The sequence below is a fragment of the Ochotona curzoniae genome, unplaced genomic scaffold, assembly GCF_017591425.1.
Source record: "Ochotona curzoniae isolate NIBS_2020 unplaced genomic scaffold, NIBS_Ocur_1.0 scaffold_4701, whole genome shotgun sequence".
NCBI classification, from domain to species: Eukaryota; Metazoa; Chordata; class Mammalia; order Lagomorpha; family Ochotonidae; genus Ochotona; species Ochotona curzoniae.
In genome coordinates this window covers 70,698,480-70,725,072 of record NW_024467122.1, presented here as the reverse complement: position 1 = coordinate 70,725,072, position 26,593 = coordinate 70,698,480, and the positions used below count along the sequence as shown (strand labels likewise).

The window sequence follows — 26,593 nt, the reverse complement described above, 5'->3', positions numbered from 1 at the left end:
GAAAATACAGTTTGGCAAGATGTTTACTTTGGTGCAAAACTGTTTTGAAATCCTTGCAACTTCTCCATAGTTTGCATTTTCCATGAGTTTTTTGGAGACCTTCACTCTCCTCATATATTTGAGATGCACAGCTCGCACTCCCATCCACTATTTTAAACTTGAACCTGGCAACTCAATGTAGATGTCCCCATGGGTGGCAGGGACTTAAGCTGCCACCCAGGGACTACATTGGCATGGAGCTGGAGGCGGGACTGGAACCCAGGTCCTCTGTATGGGACCCGGGCATTTTAATGGCTGTGCCAAACATCTGCCCCAAACTTACCTTTTCATTCCATTTCCCATGAACTCTTTGGAAGTTCCATCATAAAGAATGATGGTCATGTTTCCACATATGAACTGTCCCTGGACTGGAGAGAGAGAATTTTGCAGAAACTGCTCTTGTAAAAAGAAACTTTTTGGTGGTATTTCATTGGTTTTTACTACAGGGCCGAACCCTTAGAAAAATAGACGCAAATGGACACAGATTGAATCTTCTGTTCAGCAAAACAAAGAAGCCAGAGATAGTTAAAATGTAATCAAGCTCACAGCCTAGATGGGACAAGCCACCAGCAGTTAACACCTCATCAGGGACCTTGGTGATACCCAGGAAGGCATCCTAGAGACTGAGTGGCCCAGTGTTGGCCAGGCAGACCATGGAAATGTGGCAGAAGGGCCTGGGAGCCGGGGGAGCAGGGGTTAACATTCCAAGCAGAGCAAAGAGTGTGAGTGATCCATAGACGGGTGGTGCATGAGAATGTGGGGAGAGGGAGTCAGGAGAGGTGCAGACCGAGAGCAGGTGCCAGGGAGTTCAGGAAGTGAGATCATGTCAGCAGGGGCACTCTGCACCCACAGAGCAGAGAAAGCATGGCTGTGCAAGTGGGAGAACAGGCCACTACTGGGCAGACGGTAAAGGAAGTGGTGCAAGCGAGGTGAGAAGACAGCCCAGCTGAGATCACACTGAACAGGTAGTTGGTATTTAAAATATGGAGCCCCAGGAGCCAGTTGGATTCAAGATGACATGTTGCTTAAGAGTCCACAAAGTATGCAAGAAGGGTGGGAAAAGTGACCAGAGAATGATCTGCAAAGCAGGAGGTGGCTCTAGTTCATGGAGGGCAACTCTCGAGGCGTCCTGGTGCCCACTGTCCCGGCATTAGGCCCTGGGAGGAGGCGGGGCTGCAGAGGGGCCCGTTTCTCCCACCCCCAAACTCCTATGGACAAAGTGGTATTTTACATTTGGGTCATCTTGTGCCGTAATCCACTCAAAAGTACTTTTTTTTTTTTAATTTCTTAATTTCCTAAATAATTCTGATAGGACCCAACCCCGGGGGCATTTATGACACAATGACATTACACAGAAGACCGGCTAACAGAGGACTAGCAGAAGCAAGAGACAGCAGGACCTGAGATTGGGTAATGGCCTTCAGTCATTGCCAAATGAATGTCCAGTGGCATTGCAAAGATGGCACTGCTGGGACAGATGCAGCATTTAGATGTGGGAGTTGGAGGGAAATGTGCCCAGGGAGATGTGTGGCATGTGCACATTGACCCAGGAGCTCCTGGCACTGAGGAAGTGGCCAGCTGGGTGAGGATGTGAGGGTGATGGACCAAGCTGGCTGGGCACATCATTGGTCAGGGGACACCAAGGCTTACATTTTTTTTTCCAAGTCCCCTCCCCGACCACCTGTCAGACTTCTTCCTTCCACCCTGAGACAGTGGCAGCTTTTCAATGAGAATAGTTTATTAAAAGGGCACCAACAAGAGGAAGAGGAGGGCAGAAGACATATCTTTAACAAGAAGGGGTACAATGCTTAAACAAACAGGTGCTCTACTTTTAGGATACAAAAGTTAGAAAAATCTAAAATACTATAAATACATACATGCTTTTTACAAAAGACTTGAAAAGGTCAGGCTGCCTGAAGAGCAAGGGTCACCTGCACCCTGCCCGCCCCTTCCCCTGGCACACCCCAGCACAGTCCAAAACCACCCAGTTTGGCAGCTGCAGCAACCAAAGCTAGTGAAGGCTCCTGGGATGTGGATGGCCTGGCACATTGTGCAGCTTGCAGCCCCTGGCAAGGGAGTGGGGCTTGGCTCACAGAACCCTGTGGGGGGCATGGGCAGGACTCCACACTGCCCCGTGTTTAACTTCAGGGGGAGTTTCTGGCTGCTCTCCCAACCTACCAACACCCCCAAAGGGCCATGCTCAACTCACGGCTGCTGCCCTCATGAGGGGGCACCCCTGCAACTTGCTCTAAGAAACTTACATAGTTGTCTGAGTCATTTTAAGAAAATGTCACTCCTCTGAGTACTGGAGTATTCATCACTTGGGAACTTTATAAAAGATGCAGTGACAGGATTTCTCACTCCAGTCTGGCCTGTGCAGTAGCTGGATGGCACACCACTCCCTTCCTGGATGCCTCGCTGTTTTTTCTCCAGGTCTTTTGGGTATTTCTCTGTTTCCCCCCACCAGGTTGAGGCTGCTGCTGGGGTTGGGGGGCTGGGGGTGAGACCTTCCACTGTGGTCTAACTCAGCTGTGTCAGTTGAAGTTTCCTTGCTGAGGACATGTGTCATGTTAGAATTCCCAACTTCAAGGCATACAGTAAGGAACAGGACCTCAACCTAAACCCATAGCCTGCCTTGCTCTGGGCAGCCCCTGCTGTCAGCAGTCCTTGCAGGCAACCTGCTGGCTCCCTCCCCAGCATCTCCTCTCCAGGACTAAAGAGAGCCACCCCTTGGGAGTTGTGCTGCAGCAATAGCAGCTTGGGGCCAAGCATGACAATCATCTCCCCACACCACTCCAGTCCATGCTCGCCAGGCATGCATGCACATGCCTGCGCTCTCACACACACACACACACACACACACACACACACACACCCCACTTGAAAAAATTCAATGGTGTGAGTGAAAGCCTTGAACCCTGGAATACAGCCAAACTCGAGGAAGTCAAGGGGCAGTGGAGAAAAACTAAGCACACGCTGTGTGCTATGGGCTCACTTCAGAGTTCACAATGATTTACAAAAGAAATTACCATGATCAGTAAACACAACACTGATGACATCAGGGCAACAGAACAGTCTGCTGGCAGCCTGGCCCTCACATGTGCTCGTCCCAAGAGAAATCCCAAGTCCCCACCAGCGGCTCCAGGCTCATCTCAAACATCAGGTCCTTTGCAGTCTGCCAGGAAGGTGGCCAACCGAGATGATGTGCCAACACAGGCTTGAAACCCAAACCAGCCAGGGTGGCTAACCTACACATGCGCTGGGAAGATCTACGTTACTAAATAAAGGGCTGGAGAGAAGGGGGGTGTTTTGAGGGAGCAAAGGGGATAAAAGTTGGCTCCTTGAGAGTGCTAAAGACCAGGGCTCCGTGTCAGCACCAGTCCCTGTGTGAAGCCATCATGGCAGGGAACCTGGGACAGGTGCCAGAGGACAACAAACACGGCCGGGCTGCCAGGGCCAGCTACTATCTAGTGCCCACCTCTGAAACTGCTCTGGTTCCCTCCTGCCCCTGTCAGCTGTCCTTCGCAAATATCAATGTCTTTCATACAACACGATTTTAAAACTAACAAGCTTGATGGCTTAAAGGAAGGGACAGTTGTTACACGTGTCCAAAGCACCCACACAAGGCTTTGGTGACAACCCCACATGCTAACGTCTGAATGTGGCCAATTCTGCAGCATTGCTCACGATTGGCCTGCCAGCAATGCCACACACCCTCCTCCCCCCGGGAGATGGGGGGCTACCCAACAAAGACAAGGGTCAGAAAACGCAACACTCCTACCTCCTAGCAAGTAGCCTTCTGCTCTGAGCACTGAGGGTTCTAAGACATCACCCACATGCAGCCAGGTGTGACCATAGGATGGACAGGACAGAACTGGGCCGCGCCTGAAGGAAGGACGGCTGTGCACTGCCAGAAGCCCTCATGGGATGGCATCAGCAGCAGACTTCCGACCCTCGGAAGTCACTGCCCACGGCTTCCAGGAGAATGCCACAGCTGCCCCACTTGTCAGAGTGGAACACTCGTGTCCTGGGTGCCAAATGGGAGCACAAAACACACAAGCAGGTGGTTTGGGGGTGAAGGGGTCTTCCTGTGTCCACAGATCATGTCATGCCAGGCGCACACATCAGCCTCCTCCAAGGAAGTGGAGTCTTGAGTTCCATGAGAAGATGGCTAGGTGTTCCTGCTGTGTCCTTGTCCCTGGGTGTGGAGAAAGGGAGCACTTTGGAGTGGCTGTCCAGCCTGGAAAGCTCAAGGCAAGCTCTCCTGGGACACAGGATCCAGCATGGGGAGACCCCCAGCAACCTCACAGAAACATCAGAAGTCTTATCACAGTGGAGGCTCAGCGCCTGCCCAAAGTCCACACTTCCTTCACCTGGAGTTAAGTAAGACAGGACTTCCACAGGAAATCCCTGTTAATTTTTTTCCTGGTATAAATCCATGCAAGAATATGGGATACATCATTTCATTTAAAAACAAACAAACAAAAAACAGCAGCAAAGTAAAAGGTACCAACTGCAGGTGACAATTGTGTCTGCCGCATTCTGCAAAAGAAGAGGCTCTCTTTATTTTTTCCAGTTGAAATAATGGATGCTCGTGGAGGGGAGCCACCGGGAGCAGCACTTTCACAGCCTCACCACCAAGGCTGACACTGAGAGGATCCTCTGCAGGGAGCTAGATGGCCAGAAAGGACAGACCTGGCATGGAACCTGCAGTCCCCGGTAGCGAGAAGCAACTCTAACAGCCCTTTGCCTTGGCCTGTGTTGGTCCAAGATGTTCCCCCTCAACTGCTTTGGTGCATTTGCTCTTGTAAATGTCAGCTTCCAGAAATGCAGACAGGTGCCTCCTCTATTGGGCCTGGAGACGCTTCTTGGGACAGCATTTGTTGGGACCTAGAAACCCCCATGGTTTCCCGTTTAATTTTTCTTAATATGAAACACATTTCAAAGGGCATACAATAAAGTGGGTCAAATCAATGCGATGGATTGCATGGACCAATGCAGCTGTGTGCATCAGGACACAGCACACACTCTGTTCCTGATGATGGCAGACACAGGGCAGGGCCATCTCAGCCCCCAACATCGCCTGCTCCACACACTTGACGTCATTCACATCTCGTTGAGATTAATGCAATCGTAGAAACCATACATTGCATATGCACCAAGCGTCAGTAGATCCTTCCAGCTTTTCCAAGTGAAAAAGGACACATGGAAGAGAATTTCTTCAAGGAGAAGATGTCATTCCCCAACTTGGCCCACCATCGTGTGTGCGGTATTACTAAACACATCACCCGTCATCCTAAGAGCTGAGGGAGCTGGACGAGCCCCCTCTGCAATCTCAGATCAGCCCTGCTTAGGAGGAACAGGGTCTGCAGGATGGGGGTGCCCAGCTGGGAGAGCCCAGTTGATCTAGAGCACTGGGAAAGAGGCAGACAGCCTGCCCATTTCTCACACCACCTCCTCACCACAAGGCTTTGCCCGCTTCCTAGCAACAATCTTCTGAGGAGCACTTCCTGCTGAACTGTGACAATCACATCACTGACATAAAGAAAAGGAAGTGGCAGGGGATGGGCAGGTGGCAAAAAGCCACCTACATACTCAATGCCCCCCCTCCCCTGTCCAAACAGAAGCCAGCCTCATCCTTCAAGCCAGGCCGCAGGGCAGTGAGTTCAGTGGACACGATGGCACTTATTCATGAGCAGGTCACCTCGGCTCATCTCTGTATTTCGGGAAACAGGCTGGTGCAACCTGAAGACCAAAAAGTCCATCCTTGACAACGATTGACGGATGGATCAGAGTTCTGAGTTTTCTTGACCTCCACACGGGCGCTGTCCTGGCGCAACCCCTTCCCCTCCCCTTGCCCCAGCGTCTTTAGGACACACTGGAGCAGCGGATGCTGGGGGAGCCCATCTGGGTGAGGACCTTGTCCAGCCACTGCAGAGGCCCATTCAGGTGCAGCTCGATCCAGCAGGGAGTGCTGGTCACGGTCTGTCTCCTACAGGGAAACAGGAGGGAGGGGATAGAAGACTTCTGAAAGCGTCCAGCAGGACACACACACACACACACACACACACACACACACATACACATACGTCAAGCATCCTTTACTGTTCTGGCAGTAAACATTGGAGTGTAATCTCCTAAATTGGTTCCAGGCTGCCCCCATAGGCAGTGCTGACCAATAGCTGAGGCTACTAAGGCCCAAGGCTTCTGACCAGCAACAACTCCCAAGTAACTCCACCCCACCCCCATTCTCAGCCTTGGCTCGGAAGGAGGTGGGCCAGGTCCAGCAGTGGAGGTCTCTCTAGATGGGCATCTCAGGTGGGCAACTACAGCTCCAGGCCCAGCCCCGGGTCCTCCTCAATGGTACATGTCTGTCTGATGGAGGGGTGTGCTTCCTATAACGTGCTGACAGAGTGCACCTGCCTCCCATTCCCAATGTGCTGATACAATCCCCACCCATGGCCTTATTTTGGAAAATCTTACAAGCAGAGCAAACTGTGGAACAATTACTGGAAAAAAAAGAGAGAGAGGCATGCCACACCACACGTTTCTTTTGCCCAAAGCATTCTGTGTGTAAATTCAGTCTGGCGGGTGACGCAGCTTGCGGGCTGGCTCCCTGAGGCCCCGGGGAGCAAAGGCTATCTGCTGAGGCCCTAGCAGCCAGTGCCAGCTGGAGGGGACAACAGCAACGGGCTCTGGGCCCTGCCTTTGGCCTCCTCACACGGCCGACAGCTGAAACCCTAGCCTCCTTGGCCTAGGACACAGAAGGGCGGCAAGGCTGTTCTGGGAAGGGGCCGCACCCGCTCATTAGGCTGTTGTGCAGTGCTGCCAGGCGGCAGTGACGCGTGCTGGGCTGAGGGCACGGGGTGTGCTGGCCAGGCAGTCTACGGGGTGATGGATACAGTGCCCCTGGGGGAAGGTGTCCAACACTGCCACCACCGAGGGGCCCCTCATGGCCACAGGAATGATCAGCCATGATACTGCACTAGGTCCAAGACCTGCCTGTCTGAATTGACCTACACTTCCCTACTTGGTGACATGGCCCTGTGAGGGCCTGCCTGAAGGAGGGCACCACCACCCCCCCCCCCTTTGTGGTGAAACCACAGGACAACAGTACATACAGGTGTGTCCCCTGGCTCTTCACCACTGAGGGTCACATTTAAACATCTCCCTCCCCTCCACATGCAAAAACGCCAATTCTGATCTTGTCCTCTTGTGCCCTATGTGGTCCATGCCAGCCAGCCCTCTGGGTCTGGGGTGACCTCGGCAACTGTTAGAACACAGTCGCCAGTCCTCATGAAGTCTGCCTCTCACCATGGCTGCTCGCCATGTCACTTCATGCTGGACTTCTGAAAGACAAAGGAGACCATGGGGCAGACCTGAGAATGGCAGCTTAAATTCACTGAGGAGGTGGAGGAGGAGGGCTGGGGTGGGGGGAGGGTGAAATCTTCTAATGATATTCTGTCTCTCCGTAAGTCACACTCATCTGGATCTCATTATAAACGGTGGCCCTGAGCCAACACTGAAATGGGTTTGGCCTGGGTGCAGAGTGACTGCAAAACAAAATGGAGTCCAAACATCTGGAAAAATGAAAAAGAGGGGGAGAGGAACTCGCCTAGCATTGGCTCCGGCTGACGCATGGGTACTGGAGCGTCTGCTGCGGGCACTGGGAGCTGTGGGTGGGAAGATGGTGCACAGGCCTGCTGCATGGCAGACCCTTGTACATCCAGGTCCTCCCAGACTCTCCCAGCACAGTGATCTGGGAAAGCCGACCATGGCTGATCCATGCCTGCACCATGTTGAAATCGGTATTTAGAATTTTTAATTAAAACAAACAAAAATCAGAGCTGGCACTGTGGCATAGAGGGTGGCACTGCCATCTGCAGCGCCAGCATCCCATATGGGCACCAGTTTGAGTCCTGACTGCTCCATCTCTGATCCAGCTCCCTGTTGATGGGAAAGCAGCAGAGACTGACCCGGCCTTGGACCCCTGTGCCCACATGGGAGACCCAGAGGAAATTCTGGGCTCCTGTCTTTCAATTGGCTCAGCTCTTACCATCATGGCCATTTGTGGAGTAAGCTTGTGAATGTTAAGTTCTCTGATTTTTCCTCTCTCTGTAACTCTTCCAAACAAGTATCTGTTTAATTATTTCTTTTCTAAGCAGGTAAACATTGTACTTTACAGTGTCCCAGATCTCCTCCTTCCTTCCCTGGTTTTCAGTTCTAACTTCCTGCTTCTTGGGGCCCCAGGGTTCCTAAGTGGGGTTTGGAGCCCCACATTGGGAGGAAGGGGGACCAGGCAGTGAAGGCTCCGTGCCCGAAGGCAGGGCATCCTCTCATCACCCATCCCAGAGCAAGAGGCCAAGAGGGTGCCATCCAGTGAACGGTGGGACTTCAGGCAAGTCCCCCTCTGTCCCAAGGCCTTAGTCCCCTCATCTGTACATTGGACATGATGCTGGTCAGGGACACCTGTGCTCCAGCATCTGAGCAATAGCAGGTGCAAAAGGGATACCCTAGTCCTTTCCACCTGCCAGGCTACAATGCTTTGGCATGAGGAATTTCCAATCCCCCCGCCCCACCCTCCCCCTAAACACATGTCACTGACCTGTACTCGGCTCCCCAGCCCTTGACAAAACTCATGCGGATGGTACACATGCGGGTCAGCTGGTAGACAGCCTCGAAGCCCTGGTTGACCGACTGAGCCAGGAGGGCGGCAAACTCCTGGTTGTTGAAAATCTTCAGGTTGCACCCTGCCAGCAAAGACAAAAGCCATCCCTATGGGTCCATCCCCATGGCTCCAGTGGCACCCAGTCAGTGGTCACAACAGCTCAGCACGACATGAGGGGCAGATCCCAGGGAGCTGTCACACCCTCCCTGGGGAGACACAGCCCAGATGAAGCTGCAGCCACTCAAGCTATGGGCAGGCCAAGGAGGAGGCAGCCAGGTGCAGAGATGGGCCTCACTCTGACACAGGGCTGCGTGTGGTGCTGCTGACCAGCAGGCAGTGCCTATAAAATGAATGATCTGCAGGCTCAGGAGAGGGTTGGAGCATCTTCCAGGCTGTGAGGGAGGGTCGGGCAATGGGGAGGGCTCAGGGCTGAGTGGGGATGACACTCATGACAACACCAAGGCATGCGTGTGTGACCCTGCAGACAGCAACACTGGAGACAGGCCCAAAGTCAAGTTCAAAAGAAACCTCTCTTTGCTTCACACTGATGGAGTGCCAAGAATGTCTCAAGCAAGAAAACGAAGACAAAAGCTCATGCCAGGAATAACCACAAGGTGAAGCGAGGTGACGCTGCAGAGGCCACTGCTGGGCCCTCGATCTTGCTGGGTGATGCTGGGCCCCCCTGCCCGCCCTTGGCTCCACCCTCACTCCCTCCCCATCTCTTCCATAGAACACAGAGCTTTGTGCTAATGAGACATTGCCAAGGCCAACTGGGCCATCGTGGAAAGATGGGGGTGGGAGCTGGGGAGGTGGCGCACAGTGCCAAGGATGCAGCCAAACCTTCTGCCCATGGCATCATCTCCAGGGCCTCACAGGGTCGGGATGGGAGGCTGGCCGCCCACACAGCAGAAGCAGACCTGGGTGGGCATCCTTGGGCAGGATGCCTTAGCCTCTGAACCTGCTTCCTCAAAGAAAACCTCCTGCTCCTAGAGCCAAACTGGCTGGAAGGGACGGAACAAGGTAGGTCAAGGATGTACACCTGGCTCACTGGTATTGCAGCCACCAAATGCTCGCTTCTGCATCCTCAGCATCACCCAGTCTGTCGGCCACCAGGTCCCACCTGTTGCTAAAGTGGGCAGGAGAGGGTACACAGCACATGCTCTCCACAGGGCTCCAGCTCGGCTTGTCTGTCTGGGTTTTCTCAAGAGCGCAGCCTCTGCTGTAGTCAACTGTCCACACCACCCTCAGGTGCAACCTGGCGTACCTTCTTGGGGCAGGGGGTACAGGTGGGCTTCAGCAGCCCTGCCTGCCTAGCAGCTCCCCCAGAATAAAATGACAACATCCTCATGTCCTCCCAGGACCCTCCTGGAGGCTTGGACATGTCCCTGATTGTCACGGACACAGTCCCTCCAGCACAGGTAAGCCTCTCTCCAGAGTCCTCCCTTTGCCGGGCTCCCTGTGGCCTACCACTTGCCCATCCTCCAAGGCCTGAATGCTGCCTCTTCCTACAGGAAGCTTTCCCTGATCAACCCCGATTGTGACATAGGCACTCTCCCTAGGGTATGCTGCTTGCCTGATGCATGGCCCCCTTCCCTTGTATCAAACTCATTTCTTTGTCCTATGTACCCCACAGGTGTACGAGGACATTAGCAGGGCCCCATCCCCACCCCCACCCCTCAGCCTTCCAGCACCTGACATAATGCCCCTACATGCTCTGTGTGTGTGTGTGTGTAATTATTGCAGGAGGGGAGGAAGGCCTGCTGCTTAAGCACCTGTATCATTAGGGTGTGGGGCAGGGACTGCCAGGGTAAAGGCAGAGGCACAAGGTGTGTCATCCATGCTCTGGAGGTTTGAGAAGGCACAGGAAGATGACAGTTGGGCATACACAGCTGCCCAGGTTGGCATGCCACCCCAGCAGGGACAGGAAAGGCCAGAAAGGTGGCCTCTCTCTCTCTCTCACACACATCTCCCAAGAGGAGTTTGGGTTGGGAGGCTTACCTGGTGGGATCTTGCAGACAGTAGCTGGGTGCCAGCCATAGCGCTGGTTACAGTTGGGAGACTGGACGAAGATGGCGCTGTCACTCAGGCACTCGGCGAAGACCTCTCCACCAATGTAGTAGAGCCGCACGCCCCGCCCTGGGAAGAGGTGGGTTAGACTGGCCAGGATGCCCTGCCTGGCTGCCCGGGGGCCTGCCGTCAGCATCCCCTGCCAGAAGGACCCAGAGCCCAAGCCTGGGGGATCTATGCAGAGGAAAGGGAAGCAGCAGGCATGCTGAGATCCCAAAGTTGAGAGAGGCTGATCCCCACATAGGAGATCCCAGGCTGAGCCTTGGCCACTGACTGCCCACTGGCCTGCCCCCTGACCTCCAAACCCAAATTCTTCGCCTGTGACCATGAGCCACACAGTAAGCACAAGGGTAGCATCTGCCACTGTGGACACAGTGACAGCTGCTGCACCACCATCTTCTGGTCCCTGCCTGTCTGCAGGTGCAGCCTCCCACCACCACCAAACCCAGGCTCCTCCTTGCAAGGGGAACACTGCATCCTTCTCCCTTCTGCGCCCTCACCTAAAACGTTGCACAGGTCTCCTCAGCTGCTCTCCCTCCAACTCTATACAGCACTCCAGGTAGACAGAGTACAGTGAAGGTGGCTCCACCACCCAATCACCTCTGCCAACCTCTGCAGCCAGGCACCCCTGCTTCCACTCCTTGCCCCTTCCCCCTGGGAAGCCACCTGTTTAAGGGGACAGAAAGGTATGTCCCTGGGAAAGGCAGCGGAGGACATTCTTCCTGTGTGCCTTTCCAGTACAGAGACTGCTGGCGTTAGTCAGTCCACCTGGGAATCCTTATCCAGGGTCAGTATCTTATTTGTAGAGGGGAAAATGGGAAATGGTAGGGGCCAGTGGGCTTTGGGGGAAGGGCCACGGAGCTGTGCACCCCCTCTCTTCCCTGGAGACCTTTGGTGAGGACTCAAGGTGTCAAAGAAGCAGGCACAGAGTTTGTGGGCAGCCCTGAACCCCTCAGTCACTCCTTTGGGAGCCAAGAACATGGTGGAAGACAGTCACTTGTGCCTGCTTCATGGCTCCTCCACATTCTCATGGTGTAAGACTGTGAGTCAGAAAAAATCAGCAACAGCCTGAGTGTGCTGTTCAGTGTGTGAGCAAAGCAAACAACCACATACATCTGCACCTGCCTTCAGCCTGTGCCCTGGGCATGACTTGGCAGCCCGGAGGGGTAGCAGTGGTCTTTAGGTGGGGGTCAGTAACATCTCTCTACCTTATCCTTCTAGAAGAATCACCACTGAGATGAGCAAGAATGACAGGCTACTGACTAACGCCAGCAGTCTCTGTACTGGAAAAGCACACAGGAAGAATTTCCTCCGCTGCCTTTCCCAGGGACATACCTTTCTGTCCCCTTAAACAGGTGGCTTCCAAACTTGCAAAGAAACTCTCTAGGTTTGAGAGAGAAAAACCAAGCAACCTGGACTTTTCCCTTCTAACTCCTATACTGAGCTATGGAGCATGTCAAAGGGCTGGGCAGGGCCCAGCGGGGTCCTGATTCCTGGCCAGAGGTGGAGGTGAGAGTCGGTGGGGGTTCTAAGAGGGGTGCAGCAACAGCTGGTAGGTACCGATGTGCCTCCGTGTGAGCTCCACCGCCGCATTCCGGTTCACATTGGACAGCAGCCCCAGGCAGAAACGCTCCGAGTTGGAGGGGTCGGTGAAACCGTCCACAGTCATGGAGGGCTGCGAGGCGTGGAACGTCTCCCCGACACGCTGGTTCAGCTCATAGTAAGAGATGGAGCACCAGAAGGCTGGCTCACAGTAGGTGACGGGCTGCAGGTCTGTAGGTGCAGGGCACAAGGCAGCAAGTGGGTCAAGGATCACCTGGGGCCTTGCACACCCTGGATGCTAATCCCCGACTGCCTCCCTCCCTCTTAGAGGGTCTTGGAACTCTCCCTGCCTTTCATGCACACAAACCTCTGGATCCAGCAAATGGCACAAGAGACACTTTCTGAGAAGCACACCCCAGTAGCCATGCCCCTATGGGCGGGCTGCACCAGGTTCATTTCACACATGAAGGTCTCTGGACTAAACTGCCCTGGACTTGACATAGCTAATGGCAGTCCTCAAAGGGAGACTGGGCCAAAGCTGTGGAGGGCTGGACACCAAATGGCACTGGGGCAAACCACAGGGACAGACTTTGGGAGCTCCTGCTACACAGAACACGGAGCCACCTGCACTGTCCCCACCAGGCCCCCCAAAGGAATCACACTCATTCTCTGCCACCCAAAGGACTTTCTGTTTTTAGGCTCTGCAAGACCCTGGGCAATCTTTTATGAACTTACAGAGCAGCAGTGTCAGGCATGTCATATGTCAAGCATGTCAGGTGTCACTCATACCACATGTCAAGCACGTGGTTCCAAGTAATTCAAAGCCATCTGCAGACCATGTGGGATGCTGTGTGTCTTGTCAAGGAACTAGTTTCTAAAGTCACCCAGCAGCCACCCATGGGGCAAGGAGGACAAAAAGTCACCCACAAGCAACACAGACTGTCACTCTGTATTCCCAATGAGGGGCCCCTCAAAGTCTCGGGTATGTAGTAGGCAGTGTGGGCAACAATTAAAATCACCCTGCTTATAGGAATTCAAGAACCTCCTGGTGCTTTTTCAACCTCCATCCTATGAGGAGGAAAGCTTCCTTGCACCCTTTTCCAGAATGGAACATGGAGGAAAAACAGGAGAGCTAAGCTGCCGAGTGTAGGAGGGAGAATTCGGGGGGAGGTGGAGGGCAAGGAGTAGCTGTGGGCGGAGATGGGGCTGAGCCACAGCAGCCACAGCCTGCCCGGCTGCGCTGCATGCTTCAACATTCCAGTGAGATAAGCTCTACTCTAAACAATGTGGTCGCTAGAATGTGAACTATGCTGCTTTGGAAACGTCCAAAAAGAAAAAGAAAGAAACATAACTACAGTGCAAGCATTCAAAGTAGCCAAGCCATGCATCAGTGCTGTGGGGCTCCCACTGTCGAGATAGATGCAGACTCTTGCGATCCTTGCTATGTGACATGGGGACAGGCTCTCCTGACCCTGACCTCGGTTTCCTGATCTGCATAAAGACAGACTGCAGTGGACAAGAAGGCTGCTGATGTAGACCACATAGGTTCCTAAGGCAGGCATGGAACAGCCTCATGAGGCAGCTTTGGCTGCTCTGGGCTGGCCCTGGTTTACTTAACATATAGAATAGACGAGCGTCCCTGCTCCCCCAACTCCTCCAAAGAAAGAAAAAAATCCTGTATAACACTCCCTGGGTTTGGTGCAGCCAATAAACAGAGCATCAGCTCCAAGGAGCACTGCCACATTTTGTCCATTGAAATGACAGGCCACCCATCCCGTGACACATGTGGGAACCACACCCTGCCGTCAGCCAGATTGGTCAGGCGGACTTCAGGGAAACTCAGAATCCAAGAAGGATGTGACATGTCTGGTCTAGAAGGCCCTCCCAGGCAGAGATGAGCCCACTTGTACATCTACACACACCCCTGCAGAACACACATTCGGGGCCCTGTGGCAGGAAGCACTGTGCCCAGAAACAGGAGAGGGGTGACCTCAGGCTGGCAGTTAAGGTATGAAGTGGCTGTTTTAGAGATTTGGACAAGCTGTCCCAGGCTCAGGGGAGGCAGGACTGGGCCAGAGAGGTGATCTCTGCCACACACCTCTGTTCTCTGCAAATGGCCCAACAGCAGCCAGGTCTTCCCCTGCCTTCCTCCTTTCTCTTCTATATCATGGCTGGTCAACCACCTCCAATGGTATTTAAAAAAAAATTACTATGGCCTCATTTTTTTTTTCTCTCAGCACGAGGACTTAGCCACACCATGGCTAGTACAAAAGAAACCAAACTCCAGGAATCTGAAAAGGCTGTGAAAAGGAGATACACAAATGTTTCAACTACTTAAAAGAGCTCTCAAATCAGTTTGGAGATTCCTAGCAGAAAAGGCAAAAATGGACAAGTGATAGGTCATGAGGTATACCAGTTGCAGAAGGGAAGCAACGCTTGTTCTGGCACTCAATCTAGTGCATGTGCTGTTGAAGCGACCACCTAGCATTCAGTCTAAAAGGAAATTTCTCCTGGGGGGAGCCCCTCCCCTACACCTCTTCCCTACACCCATGGAGTCACTCAAACAGGCCTGGGTTGTAAGAGGTCACCAAGAAACATAAAGGTTATTAAACAGAAAGCTGCTTCTTGCAAAAAAAAACAAAAAACAAAAAACAAAAAACAAAAAACCCTTGCAAAGGTTCTTCCATGGCAGGGGGGTGTTGTGTAGAGGAGGCTGGGTGACACCTCCCCCATTCGAGAGCAGGAGCTTCTCCCAGCCCGGGACCCTGCACCTGGGTCGGCTGGCAGACAAGGGCAGATGTCCAAGCCTTCCAATCTAACAACCCCACTCCTGGCCAGACTCCCGAGTCTCTGCTAATCCCTCCTCTCCAGGCGGAGGTGTTAAGAGTGGCAGGGACCTCCAGCTCCAGCCATCCTGGGTCCCCCTGCCCCCCTACCAGTGTGTTGTCGGCCAGATTTCTCCAGTGACACGGGGCACTTAATTCACGACTGGCCCCCTGCCAGCCTAACGCCTCGGCTGGCTGGCTTGGGTTTGGAGCTCTGATCCCAGCTGGCAAGGATTTTCTGTTTTGTTTAAGGAAAAGAAAACAGAATAAAACCCAGAAGGCACCTCTTGGATGAAGGGATGCCTACTTAAACACATGTGAGAGATCCAAATGCGGTACAGGAAAAGGCGGGGGACACAAGAGGGAGAAATTAACTTAGCTGCCATAAATCCCAGAAGTGGGGAATGAATGCAGGCATCCGAAACATAGAAGTGGAAGCAGACATGGATGGCTCTGTCTGGGTCGTACCATACACCTGCTGAAAGCAGTTCTAACCTAATGCAACAGCTCCCATGCTCCCCTCCGTGCGGTCCTTCCTGGTTCCCCTCTGCCTGGACCGTTCCCCCTGCCCCGCCTCCAACCCTGTCTGCATGGACACAGCCATTAAGGCCCAGCTGGCATAGCTGTCAAACATTCCCTCAGCACCCTCCCCACAACTCCCCACCATGCAGAATTAATAGCCTCTTGCATTCCAGTCACCCTTGCAGCTGAGTCTCCCACCCCACAGGTTCATTCTCGGCTGGCATTGCAAGGCAGCCGCGTCCCCAGCTCATGGGGCACTGATTTCAATCCCTGTCTCGGAGGATGATAGCAACAAATCTAACTGACATAGAAAGAACCCCATGTTTTCCCCTGTCCGCGACTGGCAAGAGTGGCAAAGTCTCAAGTGAAATGACCGCTAACTTCTGATAATGCCCCGTCTATGATGTTACCAGCTTGGGAAGTCCAGAGGCAGAGGTGGTCTGAGCAAAAGCGCTGTGTGCTGCAGCCCAAAGACTCACACCAGGGCCTGAGACCTGTACCTTCCCACCTCCCCACCCTCCGACTGCGCCAGCAACCCAGGCTCAGGGAGAGAGGCAGGCGTGCTCTGTCCCAGGCATCCTGGAGAACCATCAGCTCCTTCCATCCCCACTGTCCTGGGGAACTCCCCAGCACTGGCACCTCCTGGTCCTCAGTCACCACCCCTCCGTGCACGGCTCACTGGGAAGCAGGAACAACTTACTCACACGCGGGGTCGGCTCACTACCTTGTTCCTCTTCTCTACCTGCCTCCTCCTTCCTCTCACTCACTCCACTAGGACTTAATTGCTTTGGAAATTCCCGGTGACTCACCCCAGCGCAGTGATGTGTAACAACAGGACCGGCACCTGCTCCGGGCCTACCCAGGAGGCCTGCAAAGCAAAGGCCTCCAGCCTCTCGAAGCCAATCCTGAGGCTGGGACACCCAGCTGAGTGCCCAAGGACTCCCCCCAAGACACCTGCCCCCGACCATAGTGCTTCATGGTGGCAGCAGACGTGAATGGCTCCAGATCAGAGCCCAGAGCCAGTGTCCCTACTCAGGGGAGGAAACGCAAGAGAAAACCAGCTTCCCTAGGCTTTGGTATAACAGTTTCATCACCACTTCTTAAAAAAAAAAAGTTCCTCTTGCTTTTCCGAGGAAGAGCTCACTGCGGGCCTGTCTGAGTCCTCTGCATCCTCTGGGACATGCTGGCCACACAGAGCACAAAGACTGCCCTGCTAGGGGCCTCTACCTCTCCGCCCTTTTGATCTGCCCTTCACCAGGCCACTGGCCACGCTCCAACTCCTGGTGTCAAACTCAAGGCCTCTTCCTAACCTTGCTTTGCGGCTCTGCAGAGCCTGCTCACTGCTGCCCCCTGGCTGCTGCAGCCCCATCAGCCCCCTGCCCCAGTGTCCCCCTATCCAAGAAATAGGGCCAAGGAGTCTGTGGGTCCTTTGGAGCATCTCCCAGTAAGCACTGCAGGACCGGCTTTTTAAACTCAGCTGCAAACCCCTTCTCTCCTGACTTGCTGATCACAGCAGCTCCCCACCCTGTCATCAGCCTAGTCCAGCACGTGGGTGTCCCCAGCAGGCATCACATGGTCCCAGGTAAAGATGAGCACCCCTCCTCCTTTGGGTCTAGGCCAACTCTGCCCACTGTGTCTCTGAGGCACTCATGCCAGCCTCTGCCATCACAGCAACAGCTGCTGGACTGAGTTTGTTTTTGTTTTGCCTCCAATAATTTCTCCAGGGATTTAGAGTCCACCCAGTGGCTAGATTAATCTTTACGAAGCTGTCGTCAAACAAATCTCTGCTTAACACCCACCAGCAACTGGAATCTGTAGGCAAGAGGGGCTGGCAGAGCACAGTCCGGGGGTATTCGCACTGTACCCTCCTCTCCCCCACCCCATAGCCCTCTCTGTCTCCCCCTTGGCACTCTGGACAATAAGCACATGGCCAGCTGCCCTTCCACCTGCAATGTCTGCTTCCTCCCCAACCTCCCAGGAGCCCACCTGTCACCTCAGCCTTGCCAGTTCACCTGGCATACTGCAGCCCAGGCAGACCCCTCCAGCTACCCCACAAAGCTGTGACTGCTCTGGGCACCCCATTCCCCACCCTGTGGCATCAAGACACTCCACAAAGGGCACTGCATGAGTGGCTGCAGCTGGCCAGGCTGCCCCGACTCCCTCTGCGTCTACTTCCTGATGTAGAGTCATTTATGGCCCCGCCTGTGATGACTCCTCCCATCCCAGTCTGGCTATAGGGAGCAGGCAGGAAGGAGCTGGGGAATGAAAGAGAGAGGAGAACATGGGCCAGCAGGCAGGGGGTCTGTCCCCACCACCACCACCACCACCACTCAGGAGCCACCAGCTGACATCTGTCCCCAATTAGATGTCAATCTATGTCCCTTGGGAGCTTTTCTCGGAGGGAGGAAGCCAAGGGCAAGTTGGAAATGACCCAGCCAGGCAGGGTCGCATGTCAGGGGAGCATGGATCCCCAGGCGGCCTGAACCCCAAGCCAGCTCATTCTCTGTCGACAGGCAGTGCGCCATTAGCAACATGTGAGCAGCTCAGCCCACTCCTTGGCTGGCTAACCTGAAAACTGGGAGATTGCAACACTTCAGCCTCATTAGCACTGTCAAAGAGGATGGGTCCACCACTCACAGGCCCTCTGGAGAACTGTTAATGAGAAGTTCTGTAGGATTGCTTGCCGGGGTGGTCACCATCATCTGGGCCCTCCTCCAAGCTGTTCCTCCCTACCCCCACTTCCTGGGATCCCTGTCATGAGATCTGAGAGTAGGTGTTGAGCAGGTGAGGGGCCCTCAGTTCCCCTCCACCCTGACTCGCTGGCTGACTGGGCCCCGATTCATGCCTTCCTGGCAGAGGTGAGACACATCCAGGGCTGGGTGACGCCCACCGCCCACCATGCTGAGCCAGGCAAAGGAAATGACCAAGGAATTCCCAAGCCTGAGGAAGGGGCAGGAGGAGAGGGAATTGGATCAGCAGGGTATCCTGCCCCACTGTCACCGTCACTAGGATGATTTCCTGGCTGAACCCATTGCTACCAAGCCAGCTTGTACCCTTCATGGGGTCTAAGGCAGAAGCTTGCTCCCCAGCCTAAAAACCAAGAATCCTTGCACCCCCACCAAGCTCAGAATGTAAATCTCAACCAGTCAAGCCCCAAAGCAAGAGATCCTCGTCAAGTTCACGATTTCCTCAAGCATTAACACGGTGCCTGGCCTTCAGTGATTGTTTTGAGCAACTCAGTCCTTTCCTATCTGGCATCTGACCTTGTCTCAGCAAAACCCAACACATGACAGGGCCCCCAAGGTCACAGCTCACACTGCCCCGTGCCAGCTGCTTCCAAAGGGATCCCGGGCACCTCCCAATATCCCAAATGCTGGGGTTCTTTCTGTATCTGACACTTATTAATCAAGGTTGGCAACAAGGTGGGGGTACAGGGGGAGAGGACACAAAACAGTCTAGTCCACTCTGCTTCCCCATCCACTCTGGCTTTTCCTGAGTCACGTAAGGCAGCCCCAGCCATAATGTCTAAAGTGGGAGCAAAGTCACATCTAAAAACCACCAAAGCAGAATTCTGTTGAGTACAATTCTCCGGGTGTGTGTTCGGTATTCGGGTCATGAAGATTCTACTTGGGTATGTCTGAATCCCATATACTGGAGGGCATGATATTGAGTCCTGGCCCTACTTCTGATCCCAGCTGCCTGCTAATGTGCACCTGGCTGGGAGAGGGAGGCAGTGGATGAGGGGTCAAGTACTCAGGTCCTGGGCACTCTGTATGGGAGATCCAGATGGAATGCCAGGCTCTTGGCTTGAGTCTGACCCAGCCCCAGCTATTGGGGACATCTGGGGAATGAATCAGGGGATGAAGGTTTCTATCCAGCTCTGGCTCTTGGGCTTTCCAATAAAAAAAAATAATAATAAAGTAAAAATCCTTTTCCATGGTGCTGATGCTATGACTGGCATAGTATGTTAATCTTCAGCTTTTGTTGTCAGCATCTCAGATGGGTGCTGGTTCTAGTCCTGGTTGCTCCACTTCCCATCCAGCTCCTTGCTTCCAGCCTGGAAAAGCAGTGGAGGATGATTCAAGTCCTTGGGCCACTGCACCTGGCTCCTGGATCAGCTCAGCTCTGGCCTTTGTGGACATTTGGGGAGTGAACCAGCAGATGCAAGATCTCTCTGTCTCTCCTCTCTATGTAACTCTGCCTTTCAAAAAAAAAATCTTAAAAAAAATGTTTTTTCTTCCATAAAGAACAAAACAGGTATTTCTTTTATTGTAGCCTTTCTGCAGGCTCCACCCCACAGACACAAGACAGTCCATGAAGGGACTCCTCGCCCATGCAGGGAGAAATGAAGGAGACCTCTGGTGTTAGAGAAGGGAATCCTGGACACAGCCACCCAGAGCCCTGTTCCCTAGCACTGCTGTAGCTGCCTTGGTGCAGCTGCTCTAAAACACCACATGATAATGTAAAACAATCAAGGAGACAACGCAACGTGGAGGCTCATCAACCAAACAGTGTAAGGTAAAACCAGGGCAAGGAATGCAGCCCTGCCCTGTCATTTCTATGGAGTGTTGTGGTGAAGCCCCGAGACCCAGCAAAGACAGCCATGCTGGGATGCCGGGCATATTTGCTCATTTGCAAAACTCCTCCTATGAGTGTACTACTAAGTAGTCTGAGTGAAAGTCACAGAATTGCAAGCTGAACACAGGGAATTCAAGGAAGTGCCCAGGCAACAAGTCTGCAGGAATCAGGCTCTGCAACCAGCGTAGCTGCCCCTGGCCACTCTATCCACACCCCCATGTGCTGAGTTGACCACAGCCCCTGCTCCGGCAGAGCCCGAAGCTGGGGGACTTTCCTTTACTCCTGTCTCCCCACTATCCAGGGAAAACACAGGCCTGGCCCCGGCTGCCTCTCTGGCCCCCACTGGCTGCTCTCAGGTTTCTCCATGCTAGTGTGACCGCAGGGTCACTGTAACCACATTTCTGAGGGACTGAGCTGGCTGGCCTGAGCTGGGCTGGGCTGGGCCGGGCTGGGGGACACTCCTTCAGACTCCCCTTCCCCACACTGGCCACCAGCCAGGGCCACAGCTCCAGAAGGATTCTAGCCAGCTATGCTGACCAGGACATACTCACCCAAGTTATTGTGCGCTGGGGACATCGGATTCGGGGACAGGTTTGGAGAACCTATGAGGCAAGACATGGTTATGAAACTTTGTAATGGATTCTCGGCCTTGAGAGCCAGCTGGCCAGATGCTTCCCCTTCAAGCAGTATAGCCTCCCGTGGGTACTGGGTACAGCCTATCAGACAACCTAGGTTTGAATCCCAGGTCAGCTCCTGGTTTCCTACTATTGTACATCCTGGGAGGCAGCCAAGGATGGCTCAAGCGCTTGGGGTCCTGTCGCCCATAGGGAGACTTGGATGGGTTCCTGGCTCCTGGCTTTGGCCTAGATCAGCCCTGGCTGTTGCAGATCCAGGTCACCCTGGGCCTCACATCCTTGGCCATGGAAGGAACAGGTCTTGCGCATGACCTCAGATGATCTCAGATATCTTCCAGGACTGGAGGGCACAAGATGGGCCACCTGCTGATGGGTTTTCACCTTGACGAGACAATCCGTTTTCTGTAGCTTACACACCTATCCTGTGGACCACACTCCAAGGCAGAGGAGGGTTCAAGGAGCCATTTGCCCTAGCTTCCCAAAATATAGGAGGGGAGGTAGGGAGAGAGATTAGAGGGAAAAGGGCAAGAAATGGGAGGGGGGAGGAAAAAAAGAGAACACAGAGGGCACAACCTGGTGTCCCAGTTGGTCCATGTCCTCTGTGATAGCAGCAGAGGCGAGGAGGGCAGAGAGGAAGCTGAAGGAGGAATAAGACCACTGGGTGAGAGAGGCTGTTTGGCTGGCCCGCTTCCCATGCCGGCATCTGGGGTTTCTCAAGTCTGCAGTGGCCACATGGGCCAAGAGGGTGTGCTGAGCCCTGAGGGCCACACATCAGTGGTGAAGACCACCATGCATATTCTGGGACTACAAGCCACTTTCCCTCTGCTTCCAGACTCGCCCCTCCTTGCCTGGGTTGTGGCAAGTGCAACATGTAGTGGCAGTAAGCACAGGGCATGCCCGTTGCCAGCACGATCAGAGTGCCCCATCTGTTGGGCAGTCTCCATCACCGTCCCCAGTCATGCACAACACAGCTCACAGCAGCTAGGGTTCAGCCCAAAAAGCTGCTAGTCTGCAGCCAATTTGGTCCCACAGCAAATGATGTGCGGCAGAGGGAAGCTTTAGGCCAGTTCTTCCCGATAGCAGCTGCGGGTCATGGTGATATTTGGGGGGCAGCAGTAGAAGGCCTCCACTGGCCACCAAGAAAAAAAAATCCCCTAAAACAGTATTCCCTTCAGGCTCTCCGTGCCTCTCACCTGAACTGACTCAGGAATGGCATCCACCTGCCCAGACAGTCCCAGCAACGTCCCACCAGCTCCACCCCACAGCCCTTCTAGGAGCCCATCTGCTGGGAGGTGGGTCGCACTGGAAGCCCAGCAGGATGGGCACTCTTTTCCCTCATCCTTCTCTGGAGAAGGGAGCCTCCAGCTACGCAGAGTGCCCAGCCCTGGAGCCAGCCCCACGGAGCTCCATGGGCCCCCACAATGCCCCCATGCTCCTATGGTTGGGCTAACACCATCATCCATCTTGTTTTATTTTTTAAAGGGTTATTTATTTTTATTGGAAAGGCAGATATGCAGAGAGGAGGAAAGAGAGAAAGATCTTCCACCTGATGGTTCATCCCCCAAGTGGCTGCAATGGCTGGAACTGAGCCAATCCAAAGCCAGGAGGCCGGAGCCTCCTCCAAGTCTCCCACGCAGTTGCAGGGTCCTAAGGCCTTGGGACATCCTCGGTTGCTTTCTTAGGCCACAAACAGGGAACTAGATGGGAAGCAGGGCTGCCAGGATTAGAACCGGTGCCCATATGGGATCCCGGCGAATCCAAGACAAGGACTCTAGCTGCCAGGCCCTTTCATCACCCACCTTATAGGCCTGGGACCTGACACATAAGATGGCTGTGCAAGTACTGGATAGAGAGACAAGAGGTGGGCTGGCAGGTGATGCAAAGGAGGGAGAAAGGGAGGGACAGGGTCCCCAGCTGAGAAGGGCAGCACAGCGGGGCATGCCTGACCTGCGTCCATGCTGTGGTTCATCTGGTGGTCGCTGGTCTCTCCATCTTCACTCAGGTAGCCAGGGGGCGGGGTCTCTGGCAATCAGAAGGCAGGGGGTTCATTCTAAGGCCTCCTTCAGCATGTGCAGCTCATGTTCACACTACTACACCAGCATGGAACACTGATGGGTGGAGGGACAATCGGGTCTTGCACCCAAGGTAGGAGTCCTGGCTTTCCTCACACCCAGAGACTGCGGCTGCCTACCTGGGTTGTAGCCGCCTCTGTTCACAAAACCCCAGGCTGGGTTAACTTCTCCCATCCTTTGGAAATCAAGGTGAAGCCCCACCTCCTCCAAGAGAGGCCTCTCCCTCTCTTTTTGGGGGCGAACCACGGAGGTGGCTGGGATGTGTTGACTCTCAGGGGTGCAGCACAGCTTTCAAGGGAGGCTGACTCTGACTAGGGGCATTTGCTTTTCCGAATACATGGCCACCCCCAGACCCTGACCTAGAGCTGCCCCTTCCCCTACGTTTTACTACTTGATTTACTCTCTGGCCACAGAGGATCTGAAAAGGCTTGGAAGGGGGTCCTTCTTCCCCAACTCTAACGTGCAGACCCAAGCACACATGCCTGGGCACAGCTTTGGCACACCCCACTGAAAATCACATCCCAATTACAACACTCTGAAAGGAAGGAAGCGGGGACCACGACCCCAACCAGCCAATGTCCAGCAGCCACTGGCCCACAGATGCTGCCAGCACAATTCACACACTTTGCATGGGAAATAATACCATCTAACAACAAACCATGCTTGGGGCAGGGAAGCCAGATCCCACACACATACAGAAAACTCACAGTGGGCCTCAACTCCCTCCTAGGCTAGGGAGCCCTCCAGATAGAAGCCAGGGGTACTCACAAGGCTGTACTCCACAGTATTAGCTGCCTGGCTGGTCCACTCACCTACCCACCCAAGTACTAGCCCCACTGGCCCATGAGGGTGGAGAGCGCAACATAGAATTGCTATTTCTGCTTCCAAAATAAATGACAGCACCAAGCCTGGGTGGAAGGGTCACACTGCTGTCCCGGGCCAAGAAAAGCATCTTTAGGGAGTGGGATGGGGTTCTGAATCAGGGCTCCCATGTCTAGTCCCCAGAGGTGCAGGCAACACCAGGCACAGGGACAAACAGGAAAGGGGTGGGGAAGGGGTGCTGCATGTGTACCTGGGATATTGCTCTGGGGCTCTATGCCTGCAGGGAAGTTGGTGTTCTCAGGGATGGAATGGCTGTAGTCATCCAGCGGAGGGAACTCGGCCGGGATCTCAGCGTGGCGAGGCACCAGCACGGGAGGTAGAACTGCCCGGAAGAGGCACAGCAGACTGTCACTCCAGGCGCTACACCTGCGGCTCCTCCCCCACTCCCTCCCAGCTGTTCCTCCCCTCTCCTCCCTTCTGCCCACTGCCCGGCAGACCCTCCTGCCAGTGCAAGTGCACCTCCTGACCCAATTCCGACCCCCTGATAGCCCAGGCCGGGCATACCTGGCGTCTCCACTCTCTGATAGTGGTAGGGATTCACGCAGACTTCGTCCTTCTTCATATTAAAGGCAAACTCACACAGCTCCATGGCCCGCAGTTCATGGTGGCTGTGCAGATCTGGCCATCGCCAAAGGCGGCAGTAGATGACGTGGGGCAGCCCCTTCCGATGGGACACCTGTAGCCGGCCATCCAGGGACCTGCGAGATAAAGAGATGGCACCTTGTGGACCTAGCTTCTTTCTCCGTGGCTGGCTTTCTGCAAGTCGCTCCCAGACAAGATGGTGGCAGCCCCAGTAGGAAGCAGTCCTGCCCCGCTTGACTGACAAACACTGAGGTTCCTGAGATGAGAGCATCCCTCAGTGTTGGAGCTGCAGAGATCCTAGAAGAAAAGCAGAGACCAGGCTCCCAGAGGGGACAGCATAAGAGATATGCTTGGAAAAGGCTGGGAACTACCTGTCTGTCTGGGGGGATGTGGAGAGAGGTCAGAAGTCGAAGGCAATGGATGATGGACAACGAGAGGGACAACAAAATGCACCTGTGCCCATTGAGATCCCTTCCATCTCCCCAGTTCTTCCCCTCACTCCTTCTTTTTACTTGTCATTGGTGATGGGGCAAAGCAGGACATGGAAGGGCAAGAAGGGAACTTAAAGCAAACCCACATGCCAGACCTTTCAACCTGAGGGCTGCATGCTGGTTCAAGCCCCAGCTGCTCTGCTTCTGATCCCGCTTTTTGCTAAGGCACTTGGGAAAGCAGAGGACAGCCCCCTTAAGGGAGACCTGGATAGGGGACCAAGCTCTCTAATTCTTTTATACTTTACCAGTATATGCCCAAGGGGACCTCACTTTGCTGGAGGGAGGGACAAGGCATCGCTGAGGAGATGATGGCTGACCTAAAGGTCTAAACAATAAGAAAGAGCCAGCCAGCCAGAGGCGTGTGAGACTTAGGCTTTCCAAGCAGTGGGGTCAGCATATATGAAGGGCCCATGGTGGGTGGGGAATGTGGTGATGTAGGAAGAACAAAGAGCGAGAGGAGAGGGGCTAGCAAGGCAGCTGGGGATGGCCAGGTTGCAGGGGCAGGCAGGGCTGGCTCAGCAGGGCCTGGGAGGCCAGGAATCATTCACATGCTTGTGCTATTTCCCTAAAAGCATCAGGTGAGCTGTGCGCATGTGTGTGTAGAAGGAAGAGGCCTCAGGTCAATTCTGCCTGCATGGGACCAATAGACACGAATGTGACAGATGCAGCTTGTCAAATGGAAGAGTGGGAAAACCAGAGAGGAAAAAGTGCTCAGGAAAGGGCGGGTCTGCTCCTTCCGCAAGAAGCACCCTTCTCAGCCCCCCATTGTCCAGGGCCCCACCAGGCAGTGGCACAGCTTTCCCAAGAGCTGGGCAGGGCTGCAGGGACAGCTTGGTGCCCCCTCTTGCTCCCTATGACCAGGAACACTCCTTTGTCAGCACACAGAATGGACAGGCACTATGAGGGCAGACTTGGCCAGAAGCATCAACCAAAGAGAGAGAAACAGGGTCCCAATAGAACTGGCCAAGCCACTGGCCTGGGGACAAAGGTCAGGCCTGGACATGGTCGGTCAGAAGGTCTGACCAGGAGTTGCTGACCAAGGACATGGGTCATAAACTCAGAAACCCCTACACAACAGCAACAACAACAACAAAAACCCTGTAATTAACATGAAGAACAAGAAAGGACAGCCTGGACTTATCCCAAAGGCAAAGAAGGAAGACGAGCACCAGGTAGGAGAGCTGAGGCTGAGATGTGGTGCAGGTCAATGGCCACATCTGTAAAATGGGAATATTCTCCCACCCATCCTCCCACCTCCTGTGACAGCAGTCACTCTGCAAACATCACCCGGATGCACAGGGTGAGCCCGGGCCCGAACAAGGGAGAAAGGCAGCCTGGGGAGCGGCAAGGGTGATGCAGGGTGCCTTTGTCTGTTCTCTCTCTCTAGCAAAGTCACTGCATGCCCACGGATTGGGGAGGTGGTCATTGGCGCTCTTCAGGGTTTAAACAAAGCCCCAGAGAAGGGTCTGCCTGGACAGGGAACCAATGGTGCAAGGGAAGGAAGGGAGGGCCTGGGGTCAGCAGTAAGGGAACAACAGGGCTGTGGAGACCCCGCGTAGGGGATAGGCAGGGCTGGCACTCCTACTTTAGAAGTAGTGATGAGAAATTTATTTTGATCGAAGTCCAGAGTTTAAAAAGTTAGGAGTTATGGCCATCACAGCAAAGTAGTCATGGCACGAAGCTGAACAAA

General features: G+C 54.1%; 1 protein-coding gene across 3 annotated transcripts in view; it reads right to left on the bottom strand.

The window, feature by feature from the left end:
* Positions 1 to 1,756: 1,756 nt before the first annotated feature.
* The window catches only part of SMAD3 (SMAD family member 3), a 109,162-nt gene continuing 84,325 nt past the window's right edge, over positions 1,757 to 26,593 (bottom strand). For 2 of the 3 annotated variants that reach the window (XM_040968995.1, XM_040968993.1), the window contains 8 exons: positions 24,335 to 24,528; positions 24,021 to 24,152; positions 22,824 to 22,898; positions 20,793 to 20,843; positions 12,335 to 12,547; positions 10,706 to 10,843; positions 8,645 to 8,789; positions 1,757 to 6,031 (listed from right to left, as the gene is read on the bottom strand). In XM_040968995.1, coding sequence (XP_040824929.1) covers positions 5,908 to 6,031; positions 8,645 to 8,789; positions 10,706 to 10,843; positions 12,335 to 12,547; positions 20,793 to 20,843; positions 22,824 to 22,898; positions 24,021 to 24,152; positions 24,335 to 24,528 — 1,072 coding nt within the window. In that variant the 3' untranslated portion in view covers positions 1,757 to 5,907. Of the gene's footprint in view, positions 6,032 to 8,644; positions 8,790 to 10,705; positions 10,844 to 12,334; positions 12,548 to 20,792; positions 20,844 to 22,823; positions 22,899 to 24,020; positions 24,153 to 24,334; positions 24,550 to 26,593 lie in introns of all 3 variants that reach the window. The other variant, XM_040968994.1, reaches the window with a different exon arrangement.